Below are 20,165 nucleotides of genomic sequence, written 5' to 3'. Positions count from 1 at the left end.
TACAAATCTGACCCCAAGTAACACTTTGAGGACCAGTGACATTATTCCATTGATCAGTGCTAAAAAAAAAAAAAAAAAGCACTGATCAATGCATAAACGACACTGACGCAGGGAAGGGGTTAACACTAGGGGGCGATCAAGGGGTTAACTTTGTTTCCTGGGTGTGTCCTAACTGTGTGGGGGTTGGGCTTCTCTGGCACACCACAGAGATCCCTGTTCCTGATCACTGGGGATCCCCCTTATTTACATAGGCAAATCCCCACTCTGCCTCTGTGTACCACAATCGCGGGCAGACATAGAGTCTACAGTTGTGCTCCCGCGACATGCAGCGGGCCCGTGCCCTTCTGCTGTATATATACAGTGGCTGATCGGCAAGTGGTTAAAGAGAAACTGCAGTCTGCTCACATAATTTGTAATAAAAACATCTTTGCCATTCTGAAGCTTTCCTCCAACCACTTTGCATATTATTTTATATATACTGTGTTTCTGTACTTGCCAAATATGCTGCAGAAATCTAACTCCACTATGTCTGGCTGCATCCATTTTAACTGTGGGCAGCTGAAGCTGCTGCCTGTTCACTTCCTGGATGTACAGACACACAGAGGCACACCTCCAGCTCTCATTGGCCCTCTTATGACTCATCTCCCCTCCCTTCCTGGCAAACTCTCATGAGAGTGAGAGAGAGAGCTGTGCAATAGGTCATAAGCCAAGCTAATGACCAGACAAGAAACATGAAGTGGGCTGTATAAGATATTTACTGGCAGAAAAAAAATGTTTTACCATCCAAAGTTAAAACAACAAGGGCTAGGGATTTAAGAGATGGAAAGATGAAAAACGACTGAAGGTCCGCTTCAAGACTTAAAGCACTTGGTCACTTGAATAGTTTGTCACCAGTACTGGGACAAGATTCTTTTAGCATTCAAGGTAAAATGGCCAAAGTACACCCCCCCCCCCTTTGGCACACTGCTCCTGTTAATGTGCTGTCCCTTTGCCTACCTTTTGGCCAACCCTGTCACAGTACCTGGATAAGCAAAAAGTAGGAGATTAGAAAAAATGCTTTATTTATGTTTTTAAATCTGGAGTTGTAACCCTCCATCCACCACTAAAACATGGCCAGTAACATACGGGGACTCCAACAAGAAAGCCACAGCGTGAGCCACTTCTTCCGCTTCACCAAACCTGCTCAGAGGGATACTTTGGCTCACCAAGTCCTTATCCAGGCTTGAAGTCATATCCGTGTGAATGAATCCTAAAAATTGATATACATAGTAAAATAAAGAAAGAAAGGGAGATTATTTAACTTATTAGAATTATTAATTATAAAGAATGGAGGCTCTACTGTATTTCTTGAACCCGATAAAGAAGTTCCATAAAATAACTAAGCAGTTTTAGAGTTTCACCCATCAGTAAAAAATATTTTTTTTAATAACATTCCCCTTATCAATTCCTTTCAGTTAGTTCTGAATTTTCCCTTTTTAATAGGTATCTCAACCCCAGCTCTAGATTTGTTTGATTCACTAACAGTTTTCTCCTGAAATAGTGCAAGTGCACTATTGAAGACATAAACCTTCTTGTCACTTTACATATTGGATGAAATGTAACAGACAACCAGAAGTTCCACGAATTGCATCACTCTAACAATTCTCAAGGGATGACCCCCCAGAAACCTTACCTGGACATAAGAGAGGCAGTAAGAACTCAATCAGGAACTGCTGAACAAAGAATTACAGATGGTAGAGAAATTGATCTTCTCTTCTGAAGCACAAACACTAAGGCTCAATTCACACCTATGCATGTTGCTTTTGAGCGTTTTTGGAGTTTTTTTTTTCATGCTTGCCACGTTTTTGAGCAGCGTTTTTGCATTTTTTTTTTTTTTTTTTTTTTTTACAGTTTTTTTTTTAAAAAAACGGCAAAAACGCTGCAAAAACGCTGCACTTGCGTTTTTGATGCTTGTCCATTGAATTCTATTACATGCAAAACGCTGCATTTTGCATGAAAAAAAGTCCCTGACCCTTTCCAAAAATGCAGAGATACAAAAAGGCATTGATGTGAACATGTTCCATAGGAACCCATGTTAAAAAATTCCCATGCATTTCTGCAAAATGCAAAATGCATCAAAAAACGCGCTAGTGTGAATGGAGCCTTAGAGCCCATTTGCAGATTTAGTGCTGTGTTTTAGCGTGTTAAAGAGGCTGTAAACCTCCACTGGTAAGTTGTACCTATAGGTAAGCCTATAATAAGGCTTACCTATTGGTGCTGAAAATATCCCCTAAACGTGCGCCGTTTAGGAGATATTTGCTGTACACTGTGCAGATGATGTTATCGGCGCATGAGCTGTGAAGAGGCGGCCGCCCGTGCCGTTTCTTCACTAGCAAGTGGTGTAACTGGTGGCTCCCACACGCATGCGTGGGAGTGATGTCACATGTCTCCGGCCAGTCACAGAGCCAGAGTCCGCGGCCCCGGAAGGAAGAGGGGCGAAGATGGATGTGGCCTGCAGTGGGGACAATGCGGGCTTCGTTTGCAGGTATCACATAATGTGCTAGTATGCGATACATACTAGCACATACTTCAAAAAGTTATGCTTTTACTTTGCAGGGGGAAAAAAAAGAAAGCAAAACCCATCAGGGTTTTTAATGAGGGTGTGTTAAAGTGTCGTTAAACCCACATCATAAAAAACTATCAATAAATGCTGTATTACATGCTGTTCATATTCACCCTGTCAGTATGAGATTTGTTTTCTGTATTCTGCAAAAAAACTGGTTGATCCTGCTGCTCTCTATCGCCATCTTCTGTTCATGTCCCCAATTCAGCTAGAGATTTTGCAGTTGTGGTGGCCACTTTGCACATGCTCGGTTTTCAGTGAGTTTTTATGTTGAGCATATCCTCCCTATCACAGCTGAGTAGCCCATGTGACTATAGAGTCACACGTGGGTGTATACACAGTAGTAAATTACATCACACTCCCTCCCTCCTCCATACCCACTAACTAGCTAAACACAATAGGGATGGGATATTACATGTAAATTGATGGAGGCTTCACCTCCCTCTTATTCTAAGACACAGGCTGGAGGGGCATGACACAGCCTGTGACTTGCAAAAATCCACCCACACCATGTTATTGTCACAAAATAATAAAGATTTGATTTCAAATATATATTTGTATGACAATTTAAAACAGTTTGTTGATGAAAATAATTTATTTTTCCTCTGCATTCCAAAGGCTGTTTTTTTTTTTTTTATTTTGAACATGTGACCAGCAGCAGAGGACTAGAAGCTCCCCTGCTTAGGTTTCCCTGCAGACAGGCTGGGAAATAGCTAGGTCATGTGACAGCTGTATATCGATTAGGAAAAAGGTACTTTAATTATTTTAATGAAAAAATAAATAAAAACATTCAAATGCCATCATCCATATACAGAAATAGACGGCACAATGTAAATTAAACAGTGTGTGTTTAGTATTTGTTTAACACTTGTTTTGGTTGTCAGCATGCTTAATGTGTTACTAAACCCACAGGGGTAAAAATCAGTCTGTATATGCAGTAACGCATGCTTGTTATACTCCCTGTGAAACCTAAGGGGTTAATCCTGCGCATTTGGTAAAAAGGCTGTTTGATACGGTCAATAGTAAATGGTTTGCCACGCACCACTTCCATTAAATGAGTATTGTGTATGGAGTGCTGATTTCTCTGTATCTGTGTTTTTATTAAGATACATATACAGTGGGGACGGAAAGTATTCAGACCCCCTTAAATTTTTCACTGTTTGTTATATTGCAGACATTTGCTAAAATAATGTAAGTTCATTTTTTTCCTCATTAATGTACACACAGCACCCCTTATTGACAGAAAAACACAGAATTGTTGACATTTTTGCAGATTTATTAAAAAAGAAAAACTGAAATATCAAATGGTCCTAAGTATTCAGACCCTTTGCTCAGTATTTAGTAGAAGCACCCTTTTGATCTAATACAGCCATGAGTCATTTAGGGAAAGATGCAACAAGTTTTTCACACCTGGATTTGGGGATCCTCTGCCATTCCTCCTTGCAGTTCTGTCAGGTTGGATGGTAAACGTTGGTGGACAGCCATTTTTAGGTCTCTCCAGAGATGCTCAATTGGGTTTAAGTCAGGGCTCTGGCTGGGCCATTCAAGAACAGTCACGGAGTTGTTGTGAAGCCACTCCATTATTTTAGCTGTGCGCTTAGGGTCATTGTCTTGTTGGAAGGTAAACCTTCGGCCCAGTCTGAGGTCCTGAGCACTCTGGAGAAGGTTTTCGTCCAGGATATCCCTGTACTTGGCCGCATTCATCTTTCCCTCGATTGCAACCAGTCGTCCTGTCCCTGCAGCTGAAAAACACCCCCACAGCAAGATGCTGCCACCACCATACTTCACTGTTGGGACTGTAGTGGACAGGTGATGAGCAGTGCCTGGTCTTCTCCACACATACCGCTTAGAATTAAAGCCAAAAAGTTCTATCTTGGTCTCATCAGACCAAAGAATCCTATTTCTCACCATCTTGGAGTCCTTCAGGCATTTTTTAGCAAACTCCATGCGGGCTTTCATGTGTCATGCGCTGAGGAGAGGCTTCCGTCGGGCCACTCTGCCATAAAGCCCCGACTGGTGGAGGGCTGCAGTGATGGTTGACTTTCTACAACTTTCTCCCATCTCCCGACTGCATCTCTGGAGCTCAGCCACAGTGATCTTTGGGTTCTTCTTTACCTCTCTCACCAAGGCTCTTCTCCCCCGATAGCTCAGTTTGGCTGGACGGCCAGCTCTAGGAAGGGTTCTGGTCGTCCCAAATGTCTTCCATTTAAGGATTATGGAGGCCACTGTGCTCTTAGGAACCTTAAGTGCAGCAGAAATTTTTTTTGTAACCTTGGCCAGATCTGTGCTTTGCCACAATTCTGTCTCTGAGCTCTTCAGGCAGTTCCTTTGACCTCATGATTCTCATTTGCTCTGACATGCACTGTGAGCTGTAAGGTCTTATATAGACAGGTGTGTGGCTTTCCTAATCAAGTCCAATAAGTATAATCAAACACAGCTGGACTCAAAGATGTAGAACCAAGGATGATCAGAAGAAATGGACAGGACCTGAGTTAAATATATGAGTGTCACAGCAAAGGGTCTGAATACTTAGGACCATGTGATATTTCAGTTTTTCCTTTTTTTAAAATATGCAAAAATGTCAATAATTCTGTGTTTTTCTGTCAATATGGGGTGCTGTGTGTACATTAATGAGGAAAAAAATGAACTTAAAGATTTTAGCAAATGGCTGCAATATAACAAAGAGTGAAAAATTTAAGGGGGTCTGAATACTTTCTGTCCCCACTGTATGTTGTCCTTAATTATAGATGGCTTTACCCTTCTAAGTGGTTGGGGGACTGGACGCCAATCATTCACCACTAAAGAAAAAAAGGTTTTCTTACCGGGGGCAACCACATTAACCCGTATGTTCTTCCTTGCAACTTCTTTAGCCAGGGATTTGGAGAATCCAACCAAGCCTTCCTTGCTGGCACTGTAAATACTCTGTCCAGCATTCCCTTTGTGGCCAACCACACTGCCTGCAAATTCAAAGAAGGGCTATCAGTCAACAACACAGAATGAAAGCAGCAGAAGATAAATAGATAAATAGAACACTGTGGGGTTGATTTACTAAAACTGTAGAGTGCAAAATCTTGTGCAGCTGTGCATGGTAGCCAATTAGCTTCTAATTTCAGCTTGTTCAATTAAGGTTTGACAAAAAAAAAAACTGGAAACCTGGTTTCTATGCAGAGCTGTACTAGATTTTGCACTCTTAGTAAGTCATCCCCTGTGAGGACGGTACTTCAAAAAAGGTCCATGCTCTCCCAAGTCATTCAACAATCCTTCCACATCTATCTGTGTGCTTTATTCCATGGAGAAATGGCAGGTGTCCCTACACCATGTCATACAAGTGAGCTTTATCTTACAGTCATATATTATTCGGCTTAGCCCTTCATTTAGCAGTGACTGTCTAATTCCTTGTTATACCGAACCACTTCCATTGTATCTATTCTTTTTATTAAAGACTATCATACACGTATCTACAATTTTACATGAATAATGTTATATGGCCAGTTTAGATGCAATTATACCTTAGTGGAATTCTTCAAATGAGTTTAGGATTAATTTTCTGTTAATTTACACTATTAAATACTCACTAAAAGGCAGATATCGCTATCTGTTTCCCATTATACTCCATTATGCCCGGCCTCACAATCCATGGTCTGCAATTTACAGCCCATTCATAAAATGCAAACCACAGTGTGGTACTGCATAGAGTTCTATCTGCCTGATGCGGAAGAAAGTGTTTATGTGATTTACAGGTCACGTGATCAGGTTCTCCTCCCATATTTCTTACAAACTCTCATTCATTTAATAGCCCTACACTGGCTTCAGACTCCCAAAGCTAAGTGCTAAGCAAAATCTACAAAACACATCACTTTTATTTTTTTGTGCCTATGGCATCCAATCAGCTTCTGTAATTTCTGTGTAGAAGAGCTCAGAAAGAAAGAAATGTTCTGATTGGTTGCTAAGAGGAACACAAACTGTTCTTATAAGCACACGTTTCGTACATTAGCAGTTTTATCCAATAATGGACATTCCTTCCTGCTGCTTCTTTACAGATTAATGGCGTTCTCGTCTTCTGGAGTTCTTACTAGACTTTGACTTTATTGGCAATGGATTGAACAAGAGCACACAACACATACAGCTAGAGACCCTGCAATATATTTTTGTTACCATGCTGTGTTAGAGTTTATAGAGCAACAGAATATGGAATTGTGTTTTTTATCTGTACAGAATACTCACTGTCATGTAGACATAAAAGCACAGCCTCTCTTAAGTCCAACACTTTCAGAAGTCACATGTGATAGTCATTCCTCTTTATGAAAAAGGATATGATCGCTTTGTTTATTTATTTATATAGAGAAGACACCTGCTTAGTGCAAGTTATCAGTCTCTGTACTTATATGGATCACTTGTCTGGTCAATACAGTCCTTCACTGAAAAAAGTTACGTTTGCCAAAAACATTAGCAATGATCCAATAACATTTCTATTCCATCTGGTATATGACACATCAGTAAAGAAAACAAATGTATGGAAATGGTTTTCATCTGGATTTCCTAAAGGATTATTTTACAATTTATCTGAATATTTTCAGATAAATGACATCTGCTATCACTGATGTTGTCCTTGAGTTATAGGTGTGTTTATTGAAGAGATTAATGATCGTGAAATTCCACTTTGAACAACTTGGACAGTGGCTCAAGAGATGAATTCCTACTATTTCAGCCTCAGAGGACTAAAATTTAACTTATACTTTTTTGAGCGAATAGCGCAAACTAATATTCTTGGAAATGGACTGCTCTATGTGTTTGTAGGGCTGGCAGATAAAGTGTGGGGTATATCTAAAAAGGTACATTAAAGGAGGAACTCTGGAAGCTGTGCCAAAAAAAAAAAAAAAAAAAAAAAAAAAAAAAAAAAAAAAAGGTATAGGACTAACCGCCAGCATTGCCTGTGGGCTCACTGTAGCTGATTTTTCTCAATTACTGAATTACCATGCATCTTTTTGTACTTTCCCAAAGAGAGAGATGTCCTACAGATATGGATCACCCATATATAATGAGAGAGGTCCTAACAAAATCAGATGGTTTGTGTTCGGTAGCTCTCCAAAAAATATGAGCCCCTCTCAAGGGACAAAGGCCTCATGCTTTCAGTTAAATATTTTATTTCTCCTATCAGTTCATTCTCCACAGGTATTACCTTTTGTTCCACCAGTCCCTGCCTATTCGATTGTAAGCGCCCAGGAGCAGGGCCCTTTCGATTGTAAGCTCCCAGGAGACGGGCCCTTTCGATTGTAAGCTCCCAGGAGAAGGGCCCTTTCGATTGTAAGCTCCCAGGAGCAGGGCCCTCCTAAACCTCTTGTATTGAATTGTATTGTTGCTTTATTGTCTTCCTTTATATTGTAAAGCGATGTGCAAACGGTTGGTGCTACTTCAATCCTGTATAGTAAAAATAATGAATTGGGAAGTCCTAATGCAGTAAAACCAAATAGGGCATCAAACAAATGTTCTCTACAATGTGTTTCAGGGGCTCAGCACTCCACCTTCATCAGGGGTAAAAAAAAATAGAAATAAAATAGTTATGAGCCAGACCCAGAGCAAAGCTCCTGGAAAATTGTAGTCCACATCCAAAGAGCAAGCTGCTCTACCGCTAATATGTTTGTTTGTTTTTTTTCAAGATTTTCCTTCTGGATTGGATATATTTTTCAAGAGCTTTGTTCTCAGTCCAACTGACATTCCATTTATTTTGGAGTCTTGGTGTTTTTTTATTGCCTGTTGTAATTTGTGAAATCAATAAAATACCACTTTTGACTCTAGGAACTCTTGTTTGGTGCCCACTTTGGTTGAAATGCTTTTCTTCTGCATTCTGTCTTGGTGTGGAGGCAGCCATCTTGGTAAAGGCAGGGCTTTGTTTCCTAACTCCAGAGTCTTCAGCTAGAACAATGAGCAGCATCACCAAATCTTACTCCAAATCCACCTACTTGAACAACCTGCCAACTGCCCTAACTCCATCTTTTGTTTATTCTGTCAAAGGTTATATTTGGGTAAATTGAAAGTGGCACTTACATACCTGAAGGGCTGATATACAGCTATCTCTTCTCTTCACAGGGCCTACAGCTCAAACTTTTGTAGCCAACAGTATATACGGTCCAAAACAATAGGTATGCTTCCAGAAGGTAGCAGATCAGGGGTTTATAAATACTTCTTTAGAGTTTTGTATACTATGGAATGGTACATATACTATAGTTCTTTTTTATGTATATCGTTGGGTTAATTTCCACAAACTGAGGCAGAATTTATGTTTTAAATGCAAATTAGACCACAGAAAATAAAGCTTGATTGGTTGCTATTAGCAACAGCCTATTTTTAAAGATAAAACTTTTTTTTTTAGTTTTGGATAAAGTGGGGAAGGTTAGCTCCTATGTTAACTTTTTATTGCTGTGTCCCTATTGGGGAGATTCAAGTGAGGGGAAATTCAAAATTTTAGAGTTGTCCCCACAAGAAGTGAGAGGAAATCATCCAACGAGAACAACTGTCTAAGGCTTCGTGTACACAGGACATTTGAAAACCTCTTCTGAATGCTGGAAACTTGACAGCTAGTAACCTACGGTTAAAATGTCTGGTTTGCCGCTTTTACATACCGCAATTAAGTATGTTTAGCGGCGGTTATCTGTGTTTCCTCCTCTCTCTTTCCTTGACGGTGGGTTAAGCTTGCAGGCAGCAGCATGTGGTGAAAATTGTGTTTTTGTTGTTTTTTCCACAGAATTTTTTTCCCCTTTAAAAACGATTATAAATGCAAACGTGCATAAACGCGGGTTACCGCTTTTACATGTGGTTTCAAGAATTTGAAATGTCAGTAAACTACAGTCCTGAACGCGATTTATCTGCTTTCAAAAATATGCCAGTAATCTCAACTGCCTCTAAACCGGGGGCCAGCAACCTGTAGATCGCCGACAGGCGACTAGTAGATCGTGGTCTGGGCTTGCTGACCCACCATTGCAAAGCATCAGAGTACAATATGGAGGAACTGCTTGTAAAGTTGGATCTGTAGTAAGGAGCAAGAGCCACATAAGCCAATGCCTCCTCTGTAGTGCTGGCTCCTGTCCCATGCCAAGTGATACCAACTACACTCCACCTCTCATCCCGGCTAGCGGTCTCCAGAGTAGTGCCAGCAGGAGGAAAGAAGAGATCTTCAGGTCAGAGTGAAGCAATACACTGGGCATAATAGTATAGGGCTGCTTGCACACTCATGTACTGCGGTTTACCCACACTGCGGGTGCAGTGCAGTGTACCTGCAGCTTTGCTGTGCTTAGCCATGGACTTCTATTAAATCCTGCACGATTGCGACATGGTAGCAATTGGAGGTTTAAATCAGGTGTGAGGAGGTGACACTGTGCCCGGTGATCTTTGACTTCTCCCATGTAGTTCAGGTAGATCTCCACCTCTTTAAGGTTGCCCACCCCTGCTCTAACCACTATAAACAACTGAGTGTACATGTACACATAAGATAACATTGAGGAGAGTTCGGGGGCTGATTAAAAAAACGCCCAACTGCTCCTAAACGTCAGTTTAGCAGGTGCAGTGTACATGAGGCCTAAGAAGGGTATTCTTCTCACTCCTTAAACATTTTAACTCCACTTTTCAGAAAGCATTAATAATGTAAATGTATTAAATGTATTTGTCTGCAGTGGCATGCTGCAATCACAGTCATTTTATTTAGCACCCAGTTACCTATATTGACAATAGCGCCACCCTGCTGCTGGACCATGCTTCGCAGTGCAATTTTACATGTATGTATCGGTCCTATGAGGTTAACGGAAAGCTGAGACAATATATCTTCTGACTTGGTTCTCATTAACAGTCCATCCCTGGAAAAATAATACACTTATTTTACTAGTCAAAACAACATAGCATTCACTTGTACTGCTCCCAAAAAATTGTGACCAGACTTTTAGCATTGGAATGATTCTCAGAGATAAAAGCAGGGGGCATTTGCTTAAGGTGGTCATAAATGATCACTTTGTAAAAAAGCAAAACAAAAAAACATTCAGCTTTTTAAATTTTTTTTTCCTCTTTTTTATAAGTGATCACCTTCCCTCTGTTCTCAGCTGCATTAGAGCTGGGTGGAGTATAAGCAGCAGGACACCAAGCTTCCCAGTGAAGCTTCTGAGGGGGGTGTGTCAGGAGAGCAGACTGATTTCCCAGCACAGCTAGAGAACTACCCAGGCTGTGCTCTCCTGCTTAGTGTGGTCAGTTTTTAAATCGGAAAGCAGAGGGACTAAGGAGAACACCATGGATTTTACACAAAGAAAGCAATAAAAGAGAACAGGATACTTTTCCATACACGTATATGTATATGGTACAGCAGGCACATATCAGGAATATGAAATGTTGGGGTAACAAACAATTTAAAGCCAGAGGAAATAGGCATTTGTGCTAAAGTAATTCATTTATTTTCTTAACATAGTAGCTGGGAAACAACTGCACTCAAGGGAAGCTATTCCTGTGACATTGCTCAAACACTAGGACATTTGTCCAATTTGAACGGAACACTGAAATGAATCACTCTCTTTAAATCAGTGCTCATTTAGTGCTGGTGTTCATGGTGCACCAATGATCTGTAGGCACACATACATGAGTGGTGGCAGCATGGTGGTAAGCAGTCATGTAGCTATTCTCCATGGATTGGAATCCAGTTATGAGATACAAGCTGCATTGTGTTTGTATGTCCTCCCAGTATTTGCATGAGTTTCCTCAAGGTGCTTTGGTTATCTTACATACAGTAATTGGAGAAATAATAGCAATTTGATGGAGTATGGACATTGATTCATGCTCATTTTTTATGATTAAAATGTGCAATTTGGTTGTTTTAACCTTTTCATAAAAGTTTTAAACTGCATAACACTATTAGGAGTGTCCTTTTATCTATCTAGATCTTGAAAATATTGGCCATTGAAGAGTAATATGTAAAGAGACATATTTGGAGGTCTGGCTTGGGAAAGGACAAGTTATTTAAGACTTTATTATGCTTAAAGTGGAAGTCCAGGCTATTACTAAACTTAAAACTGCTCTCATCCCTTTGCTAAATCCTATACTAACTACCCTGTAGAAGAAAGATGCTTATATTTACCTATTTTTAGGGCACTCCGGTCTGCGATTGGTTCCCAGCGTCGGCTTTGGGGGAGAGGTAGGACAGCCATCAATGGATTCCCCAATAGAAAGCCTTTAGGAGACATCACCATCCAGGCTGCAGCCGTTGTCTCTGCTCTCTCCTCTCCCCTAAAGCTGGCCATACTTATCTAGGTGGATGTAGCAACGGTCCGATGCTGCATCTGCCCCCTGGTGCCTCTAACAGTGAGAACCAAGTGACTGAACACCGCTGATCGCTTGGTTCTCACAGCTCCTCAAGCAGAGAGCTGATGACTGTCAGTCACAGCTCTTTGCTCTGCCCCCTCCTCACTCACTGGAGCGCTGGGCTGTGGAGGGGGCAGGAGCGGCCAGCGTAGGCTCTCAGCAGCTCGCTAAAAGGCTGAGCCGAATTTCGGTCCAGGGATCTGGGCGGATCCTGACTCCATGGTGGTGATGACGCTGAGCCTGGACCGACGCTGTGACTTCAGCCCGCTCTCTGCTGTAAACAGGTCACAGTAGTGGTGGTGTTTTGTTTTGGAGAACAGAACAGAAGACACACTCTCTGGAAGTGTGTTTTCACAGCGGTGTATTTTAAAGAAGAAAAAAATTACAATTATTGTTTTTTCTTTTGTTGATTTTTCATTTCTTTTTACTGAATATTCTTTATGTGGACACTTTAAGTGCTCATGTAGGTTTGGTGTTCATGATGCACCAATGATCTATAACCTCATATTCATTAATGGCGGCAGCATGATAGTTAGCAGCCATGCAGCTATTGAGTTTGTAAGTCCTCTCTGTATTTGGGTTTCCTCAAATGATCTGGAGAACATATTTGAAGTTTTACTGGCTTCATCCCAAACTAAGCCCTAGTGTGTGTATGAATGTGATAGGAAAGTTTGATTGAAAGCTTTACCTAGGGACAGATGTGATCAGATCTATGTACTCTCCAAAGCACTACTACTATATCCTCTATTAATAAATGCTTAAAATAAATAAGCCCCAAAAGCAAGGTAAAGGAAACATATCATGAAAAAACTAAACACAAGTTTAAACATGAATTGGTCATGGAGAAGCAGAACAGGAAGATTAAGCATGGGATTGGTATAAGGAAGTGATAGGAGACACATGGGGAGTGGGGTGACTTATCTGATGAATAGATATCTCAGAAGGGCAGACTCATGACTTGATCAAGTGGTGATCTTAAATGTAATTCAGATGCTCTAATGGATTACGTTAATTTTTGTTCTAGGCTTGCAGGTGCTGTTATTATCTGAATAAAGCAAAGTGTGATTGCTAGTATTTGGGATCAGATTCTTAGAAGTTTAGGAAAAAATTGGGGGGGGGGGGGGGGCTCTCAAAGCATAGATTGGATTATAATAAATTAGTAACATTACAAATTTTATGTAAACAATATTGTACCTAGGTCCCAAACAAGATTACTTCAAGATGAAATGCTAGAGCATATTTGGGTGTTCATAACATTTCAGGATTAGGTAGAGTGATTACGTTCCACTGTTAAGTTAGTGAAAAAGGTAAGGAGTAGGATACCAACGCATAAAAATATCAAGCTTATGGTGTCCATAAATGCTTCCATTTTATTATCTGATAAATTTCAGAAATCTATTGAATAGTCATAGCTATTCAAGTGTGTTTCTTTAGTGCAACATTTGTGCCGTAAAAATTTACATTTGTGCTGCTTTTATTTTTAAGATATTAGCAATTGTTTTTTCCAGACTTTGACATCACCCAACCCCCCCTACAACAGCTATAGGACTGGGCTGGTTGGTTAGTGCTGCGTTTGTGCCAATATTTAATCTTCCGTTCTATCTTTTATCGTTTTTGCGTTATTAATGATTTATTAAAGGTCACTCAGCCCCCCTACAACACCCAAAAGACACAAAACTGGGTTCGTTGGTTAGTGCTAGGTTTGTGCTGGTTTGTGCGGTTTAAATTTCTGTACTATCTTTTATCATTTTTGCATTATTAATGATGTATTAAAGGTTATCAAAGGTCACTCAGCCCCCCTACAACAGCTAAAAGACACAAAACTGGTCTTGTTGGTTAGTGCCACGTTTGTGCAGCTTGGTCCTGTTAAAATTTTTGTTTATGGTTTTTAAGTTATAACAGTTTTTTTTAATCAAACCCCACCCACTTTGCCCCCCTACAATCAGCACAAATAAAAAAATCTTGAGTTTCTTTAGTGCTATGTTTGTGCTGTAAAAATTTACATTTGTGCTGCTTTTATTTTTACGATATTAGCAATTGTTTTTTTCCAGACTATGACATTACCCAGCCCCCCTACAACAGCCAAAAGGACATAATTTTTTTCACATGCACTCTCATTTTGTATGTGAAAGAATAGTTTTAGACTGTTGAAGAAGTGCTGTCTGTGTGAAAGAGAAATGGTTAGCACATGATTCTCACATGTGGAGTGGGTTTGGTCAAATATAATGCATGATATCTCCAAAACCAAACCAGCACAAATGTTATTTTTGCAGCACAAATCAGCAAGAACAAATGGAATATTTGGTTTTAGATTTAATCACATGGGGTGCAAAGTGGGCGGGGGTGGGGTTTGATTAAATATAATGTCTAATATCTTCAAAGCCAAACTGGCACAGATGTTATTTTTTGCACAAGTTAGCACAAATGAATGGTGTGTTTGTTATAGTACCTAATAACATGGAAAGCCAAGTAGGTGGGGTTTGATCAAATAAAAACAAACTTTTACAATTAAAAAAAATCAAAGCAGCACACATATTCATTTTAACAGCACAAACGCAGCACTAACCAACCAACCCAGTTTCTTGTGTAGGGGGGCTGACTGACCTTTGGTAAATAGTAAACAACTGAAAAATAAAAAGCAGTGGAACTGAGATTTAAACAGCACAAAGGAGGCACCAATCAGCTCGGTTTCATGTCTTTGGTCTCTTGTAGGGGGGCTGGGTGACCTTTATAAAACCAATAATTGAAACAAAAGGAGATAGAGAGTAAAAAGGCACAAACCAGCCCAAACATGGCACTAACCAACCAGCCCGTTTTCATTTCTTTTGGCTGTTGTAGGAGGGGTCAGTGAAGGCTTGCCCATAGCACAAGTGATGTCTCCCGATGCATACATATGCGCATGCGCAGACTAGCAACTGGCCGTGCAGCTGAGCATGAGCCTGTCAACAATGCTGGCGCCAGACAGACTATATAAACAGGCTGCAATTTGGTGTGCAGCTTCTGTGTGTTCATTCCTGATTCCTGTGTTTGACCTCTGATCCTGACCCAGCTTGCTCCTGACCTCCGATTGACTGCTACCTGCCCTGACCTTGGCTTGTCTCTGGATTCTGCTTTTGCCTTCTGTTCTTGCCTGATCTACCACCCGTTGCTGACTTGGCTTGTGACCAGACTATCCTGTTGTCTGCCATCTATGCCTGATCTACCCGACAATTACCTGCATCCTGCTCATCCAGCCTACTACAGCTCTTCAGTCCAGCAAGGTCTCATCTGTCTCCTGCTTCCAGCTGCTTACCCACAGTCTGCCACCAGCCAAGCTCTGTGCCAGCTCTTCTGCCACCAGCCAGTTCTGCTGCCACATCCACCTGCTGACTGCTGCCACCATGCAGTCTACTGGACTGATCACAGGCACTCATACCCCGCTGTGCTCCCATGGCTGCTGTCTCACTATCAGTGGCTCCGAGCCAAAGCTCATTAACCAGGTACGTGACAGGAGGGCGGGGTGATGTCATCGTCTGGAAAAAACAATTGCTATTATCTTATAAAATGAAAGCAGCACACATTTAAATTTTTATGACACAAAAAAACACAAACGTACAGTGGCTTGCGAAAGTATTCGGCCCCCTTGAACTTTTCAACCTTTTGCCACATTTCAGGCTTCAAACATAAAGATATAAAATTTTAATTTTTTGTGAAGAATCACCAACAAGTGGGACACAATTGTGAAGTGGAACGAAATCTATTGGATTTTTGAAACTTTTTTAACTAATAAAAAAATGAAAAGTGGGGCGTGCAAAATTATTCGGCCCCCTTGCGTTAATACTTTGTAGAGCCACCTTTTGCTGCGATTACAGCTGCAAGTCGCTTGGGGTATGTCTCTATCAGTTTTGCACATCGAGAGACTGAAATTCCTGCCCATTCTTCCTTGTAAAACAGCTCGAGCTCAGTGAGGTTGGATGGAGAGCGTTTGTGAACAGCAGTTTTCAGCTCTTTCCACAGATTCTCGATTGGATTCAGGTCTGGACTTTGACTTGGCCATTCTAACACCTGGATACGTTTATTTGTGAACCATTCCTTTGTAGATTTTGCTGTATGTTTGGGATCATTGTCTTGTTGGAAGATAAATCTCCGTCCCAGTTTCAGGTCTTTTGCAGACTCCCAACAGGTTTTCATCCAGAATGGTCCTGTATTTGGCTGCATCCATCTTCCCCTCAATTTTAACCATCTTCCCTGTCCCTGCTGAAGAAAAGCAGGCCCAAACCATGATGCTGCCACCACCATGTTTCACGGTGGGGATGGTGTGTTGAGTGTGATGAGCTGTGTTGCTTTTACGCCAAACATATCGTTTTGCATTGTGGCCAAAAAGTTTGATTTTGGTTTCATCGGACCAGAGCACCTTCTTTCACATGTTTGGTGTGTCTCCCAGGTGGCTTGTGGCAAACTTTAGACAAGACTTTTTATGGATATCTTTGAGAAATGGCTTTCTTCTTGCCACTCTTCCATAAAGGCCAGATTTGTGCAGTGTACGACTGAATGTTGTCCTATGGACAGACTCTCCCACCTCAGCTGTAGTTCTCTGCAGTTCATCCAGAGTGATCATAGGCCTCTTGGCTGCATCTCTGATCAGTCTTCTCCTTGTCTGAGCTGAAAGTTTAGAGGGACAGCCAGGTCTTGGTAGATTTGCAGTGGTCTGATACTCCTTCCATTTCAAAATGATCGCTTGCACAGTGCTCCTTGGGATGTTTAAAGTTTGGGAAATCTTTTTGTATCCAAATCCGGCTTTAAACTTCTCCACAACAGTATTACGGACCCGCCTGGTGTGTTCCTTGGTCTTCATGATGCTCTCTGCGCTTTCAACAGAACCCTGAGACTATCACAGAGCAGGTGCATTTATACAGAGACTTGATTACACACAGGTGGATTCTATTTATCACCATCAGTCATTTAGGACAACATTGGATCATTCAGAGATCCTCGCTGAACTTCTGGAGTGAGTTTGCTGCACTGAAAGTAAAGGGGCCGAATAATTTTGCACGCACCACTTTTCAGTTTTTTAATTGCTAAAAAAGTTTAAAATATCCAATAGATTTCGTTCCACTTCACAATTGTGTCCCACTTGTTGGTGATTCTTCACAAAAAAATAAAATTTTATATCTTTATGTTTGAAGCCTGAAATGTGGCAAAAGGTTGAAAAGTTCAAGGGGGCCGAATACTTTCGCAAGCCACTGTAGCATTAAGAAATGGTATGTTTGGTTTTTAAGATTTAAAAACATGATGTGCAAAGTGGGTGGGGCTGTGATCAAATAAAAACAAGCTGTTATAACTAAAAAAAACATAACAGCACAAATAAAAATTTTAGCAGCACAAATGTGGCACTAACCAACCAGCCTGATTTTGTGTCTTTTGGGCGTTGTAGGGGGGCTGAGTGACCTTTAGTGACCTTTAATAAATCGTTAATGCAAAAAGGATAAAAGATAAAACAGATTTAAAAACCGCACAAACGCGGCACCAGCTAACCAGGTCTCATGTCTTCTGGCTGTTGTAGGAGGGCTGGGTGAGGTCATCGTCCTGAAAAAACTATTGCTAATATCTTAAAAATAAAAAGCAGCACAATGGGAACATTTTTTGGCACAAAAAAGCACAAATGTAGCACTAAAGAAACAGACTTGAGTTTTTATTTGTGCTGATTATAAGGGGGCAGTGTGGGTGGGGTAACTGTTATAACTTAAAGCGGTTGTAAACCCTGTTACACCACTTCCACCTACAGTTAAGCCTATACGTACCATGATTATCTCCTATACGTGCACAGTTTAGGAGATATTCACTGTATTCTCCTAGATTGTAAGCTCTAACGAGCAGGGCCCTCTGATTCCTCCTGTATTGAATTGTATTGTACTTGTACTGTCTGCCCTAATGTTGTAAAGCGCTGCGTAAACTGTCGGCGCTATATAAATCCTGTATAATAATAATAATAATAATAATATTATTCACATGTGCCGATGTCATCGGCACATGTGCACTGAAGAAACGGTCCACTCGTGCCATTTCTCCAGGAGCCGTGCCATGACCAGTGGCTCCTGCGCGCGTGGGAGTAACGTCATCGTGGCTCCAGCCAATCACAGCGCTGGAGCCCGCGAAAACCCATAAATATCTCTAGGAGACATGTCGCTGGTCACAGCTGTGTGCAGGAACCACTGCAACAGCTTCCATCTAAGGTAAGTATTTCATAGTGAGCTAGTATGCGATGCATACTAGCTCATTATGCCTTTGTTATGTTGGAACAGGAAGGGGCCACCCCCAAACTGTTCCCAGTTTGGGGATGAAATTTTCCAAAGTATCTCGGTATGCTGACACCTTAAGAGTTCCCTTCACTGAAACTAAAGGCCCAAGCCCAACCCCATACCATAATCCCTCCTTCACCAAATGATTTGCACCAGTGCACAAAGCAAGTCCTGACCTCAACCCGATAGAACACCTTTGGGATGAATTTAGGGCGGAGACTGAGAGCCAGGCCTTCTCATCCAACATCAGTGCCTGACCTCACAAATGCACTTTCTGGAAGAATGGTCAAACATTCCCATAGACACACTCCTAAACCTTGTGGTTTAAACCAGAAGAGTTGAATCTGTTATAGCTGCAAAGGCTGGGCCAACTCAATATTGAACCCTACAGACTAAGACTGGGATGCCATTAAAGTTCATGTGCGTGTAAAGGCAGGCGTCCCAATAATATAGTGTATGTCAGATTTTAGCCTGAGGCAGATCACATTTATGTACATAATGTGCTTAGGGAGACAGCTAAATTGCATCTCATAGGGTTTTGTGGGGCAGTCACCTATTTTCTTTGACTTCCACATTGCAACCAAAATGCCTCACCTGGAAAATAGACAGGTCATGTTGCGGTTAAAATGACAAGGATGAACTTATCAAGGAACGCTAATGTAGCAAACCGGAGATATTTATTTACCTGTATTCAGTGCCAACAAATTCAGCAGCACACTCCACTGTCCTTTCCACATGTATAACACGTAAACCTAGCAAAGGCAAGTCTGAGCTGACGTCAGTTTAATGCTAATGCCAAACACTGAGAGGTAATCCACACTAACAGAGGAAGAGCATACAAAACTTCCAAGTCAACTTAAAATGTAGCTAACGGCAAAACTTTTTTTGTTTTTTTTTTGTTTTGGTTGGAGTAAGGGAGGGTTATCACCCGTCAGTTTTTTGCAATCTGTGTCGCATTAAAGAGATTTCCCCTCACATCCTGTCCCATAGCCAAAACGGGAAAGTCCCTCCAAAGTGAGGGAATCCCTGGGTGTCACCAGAACTAGTGTCCCCATTGGAGGATTTCCCCTCTAGTAGTGTTCTGATGTCAACCCAAAATTTGACATTTTCTTTCACTTTCAATGATAATGGTAAACAGGACAAATAGAGAGGGTGAATCTCCCCAATGGGGGCACAGACAACAATAACAATCTACAGCAGTGGCCAAAAGTTGAGAATGACACAAATATTAATTTTCACATAGTCTGCTGCCTTTTTATGATGGCAATTTGCATATACTCCAGAATTTTATGAAGAGTGATCAGATGAATTGCAAAGTCCCTCTTTGCCATGAAAGTGAATTTAATCCCATAAAAAACATTTCCACTGTATTTGTGAAGAAGGCTTCAGGGCACACAAGAAAGTCCAGCAAGTGCCAGGATCGTCTCCTACAGTTGATTCAGTTGCGGGATCGGGGAACCACCAGTGCAGAGCTTGCTCAGGAATGGCAGCAGGCAGGTGTGAGTGCATCTGCACGCACAGTGAGGAGACTTTTGGAGTTTGGCTTGGTGTCAAGAAGGGCAGCAAAGAAGCCAGGAAAAACATCAGGGACAGACTGATATTCTGCAAAAGGTACAGGGATTGGACTGCTGAGGACTGGGGTAAAGTAATTTTCTCTATTGAATCCCCTTTCTGATTGTTTGGGGCATCTGGAAAAAAACCTTGTCTGGAGAAGAAAAGGTGAACGCTACCATCAGTCCTGTGGCATGCCAACAGTAAAGCATTCCGAGACCATTCATGTGCAAGGTTGCTTCTCAGCCAAGGGAGTGGGCTCACTCACAATTTTGCCTAAGAACACAGCCATGAATAAAGAATGGTACAAAAACATTCTTCTAACCATCCAAGAACAGTTTGACGACGATGCCTCTTCCAGCGTTATGGAGCACCCTGCCATAAGGCAAAAGTGATCACTA

General features: G+C 41.3%; 1 protein-coding gene across 2 annotated transcripts in view; it reads right to left on the bottom strand.

The window, feature by feature from the left end:
• Positions 1–1,037: 1,037 nt before the first annotated feature.
• CBR4 (carbonyl reductase 4) overlaps positions 1,038–20,165 on the bottom strand; it is a 51,971-nt gene continuing 32,843 nt past the window's right edge. For both annotated transcript variants that reach the window (XM_073606202.1, XM_073606194.1), the window contains exons 4-6: positions 10,313–10,449; positions 5,425–5,559; positions 1,038–1,249 (exon numbers count right to left, since the gene is read on the bottom strand). In XM_073606202.1, the coding sequence (XP_073462303.1) occupies positions 1,071–1,249; positions 5,425–5,559; positions 10,313–10,449 (451 nt within the window). In that variant the 3' untranslated portion in view covers positions 1,038–1,070. The remainder of the gene's footprint in view (positions 1,250–5,424; positions 5,560–10,312; positions 10,450–20,165) is intronic.

The sequence above is a fragment of the Aquarana catesbeiana genome, linkage group LG01 (genome assembly GCF_042186555.1).
Source record: "Aquarana catesbeiana isolate 2022-GZ linkage group LG01, ASM4218655v1, whole genome shotgun sequence".
Classification (NCBI taxonomy): domain Eukaryota; kingdom Metazoa; phylum Chordata; class Amphibia; order Anura; family Ranidae; genus Aquarana; species Aquarana catesbeiana.
This window is presented reverse-complemented; position numbering and strand designations above follow the sequence as displayed.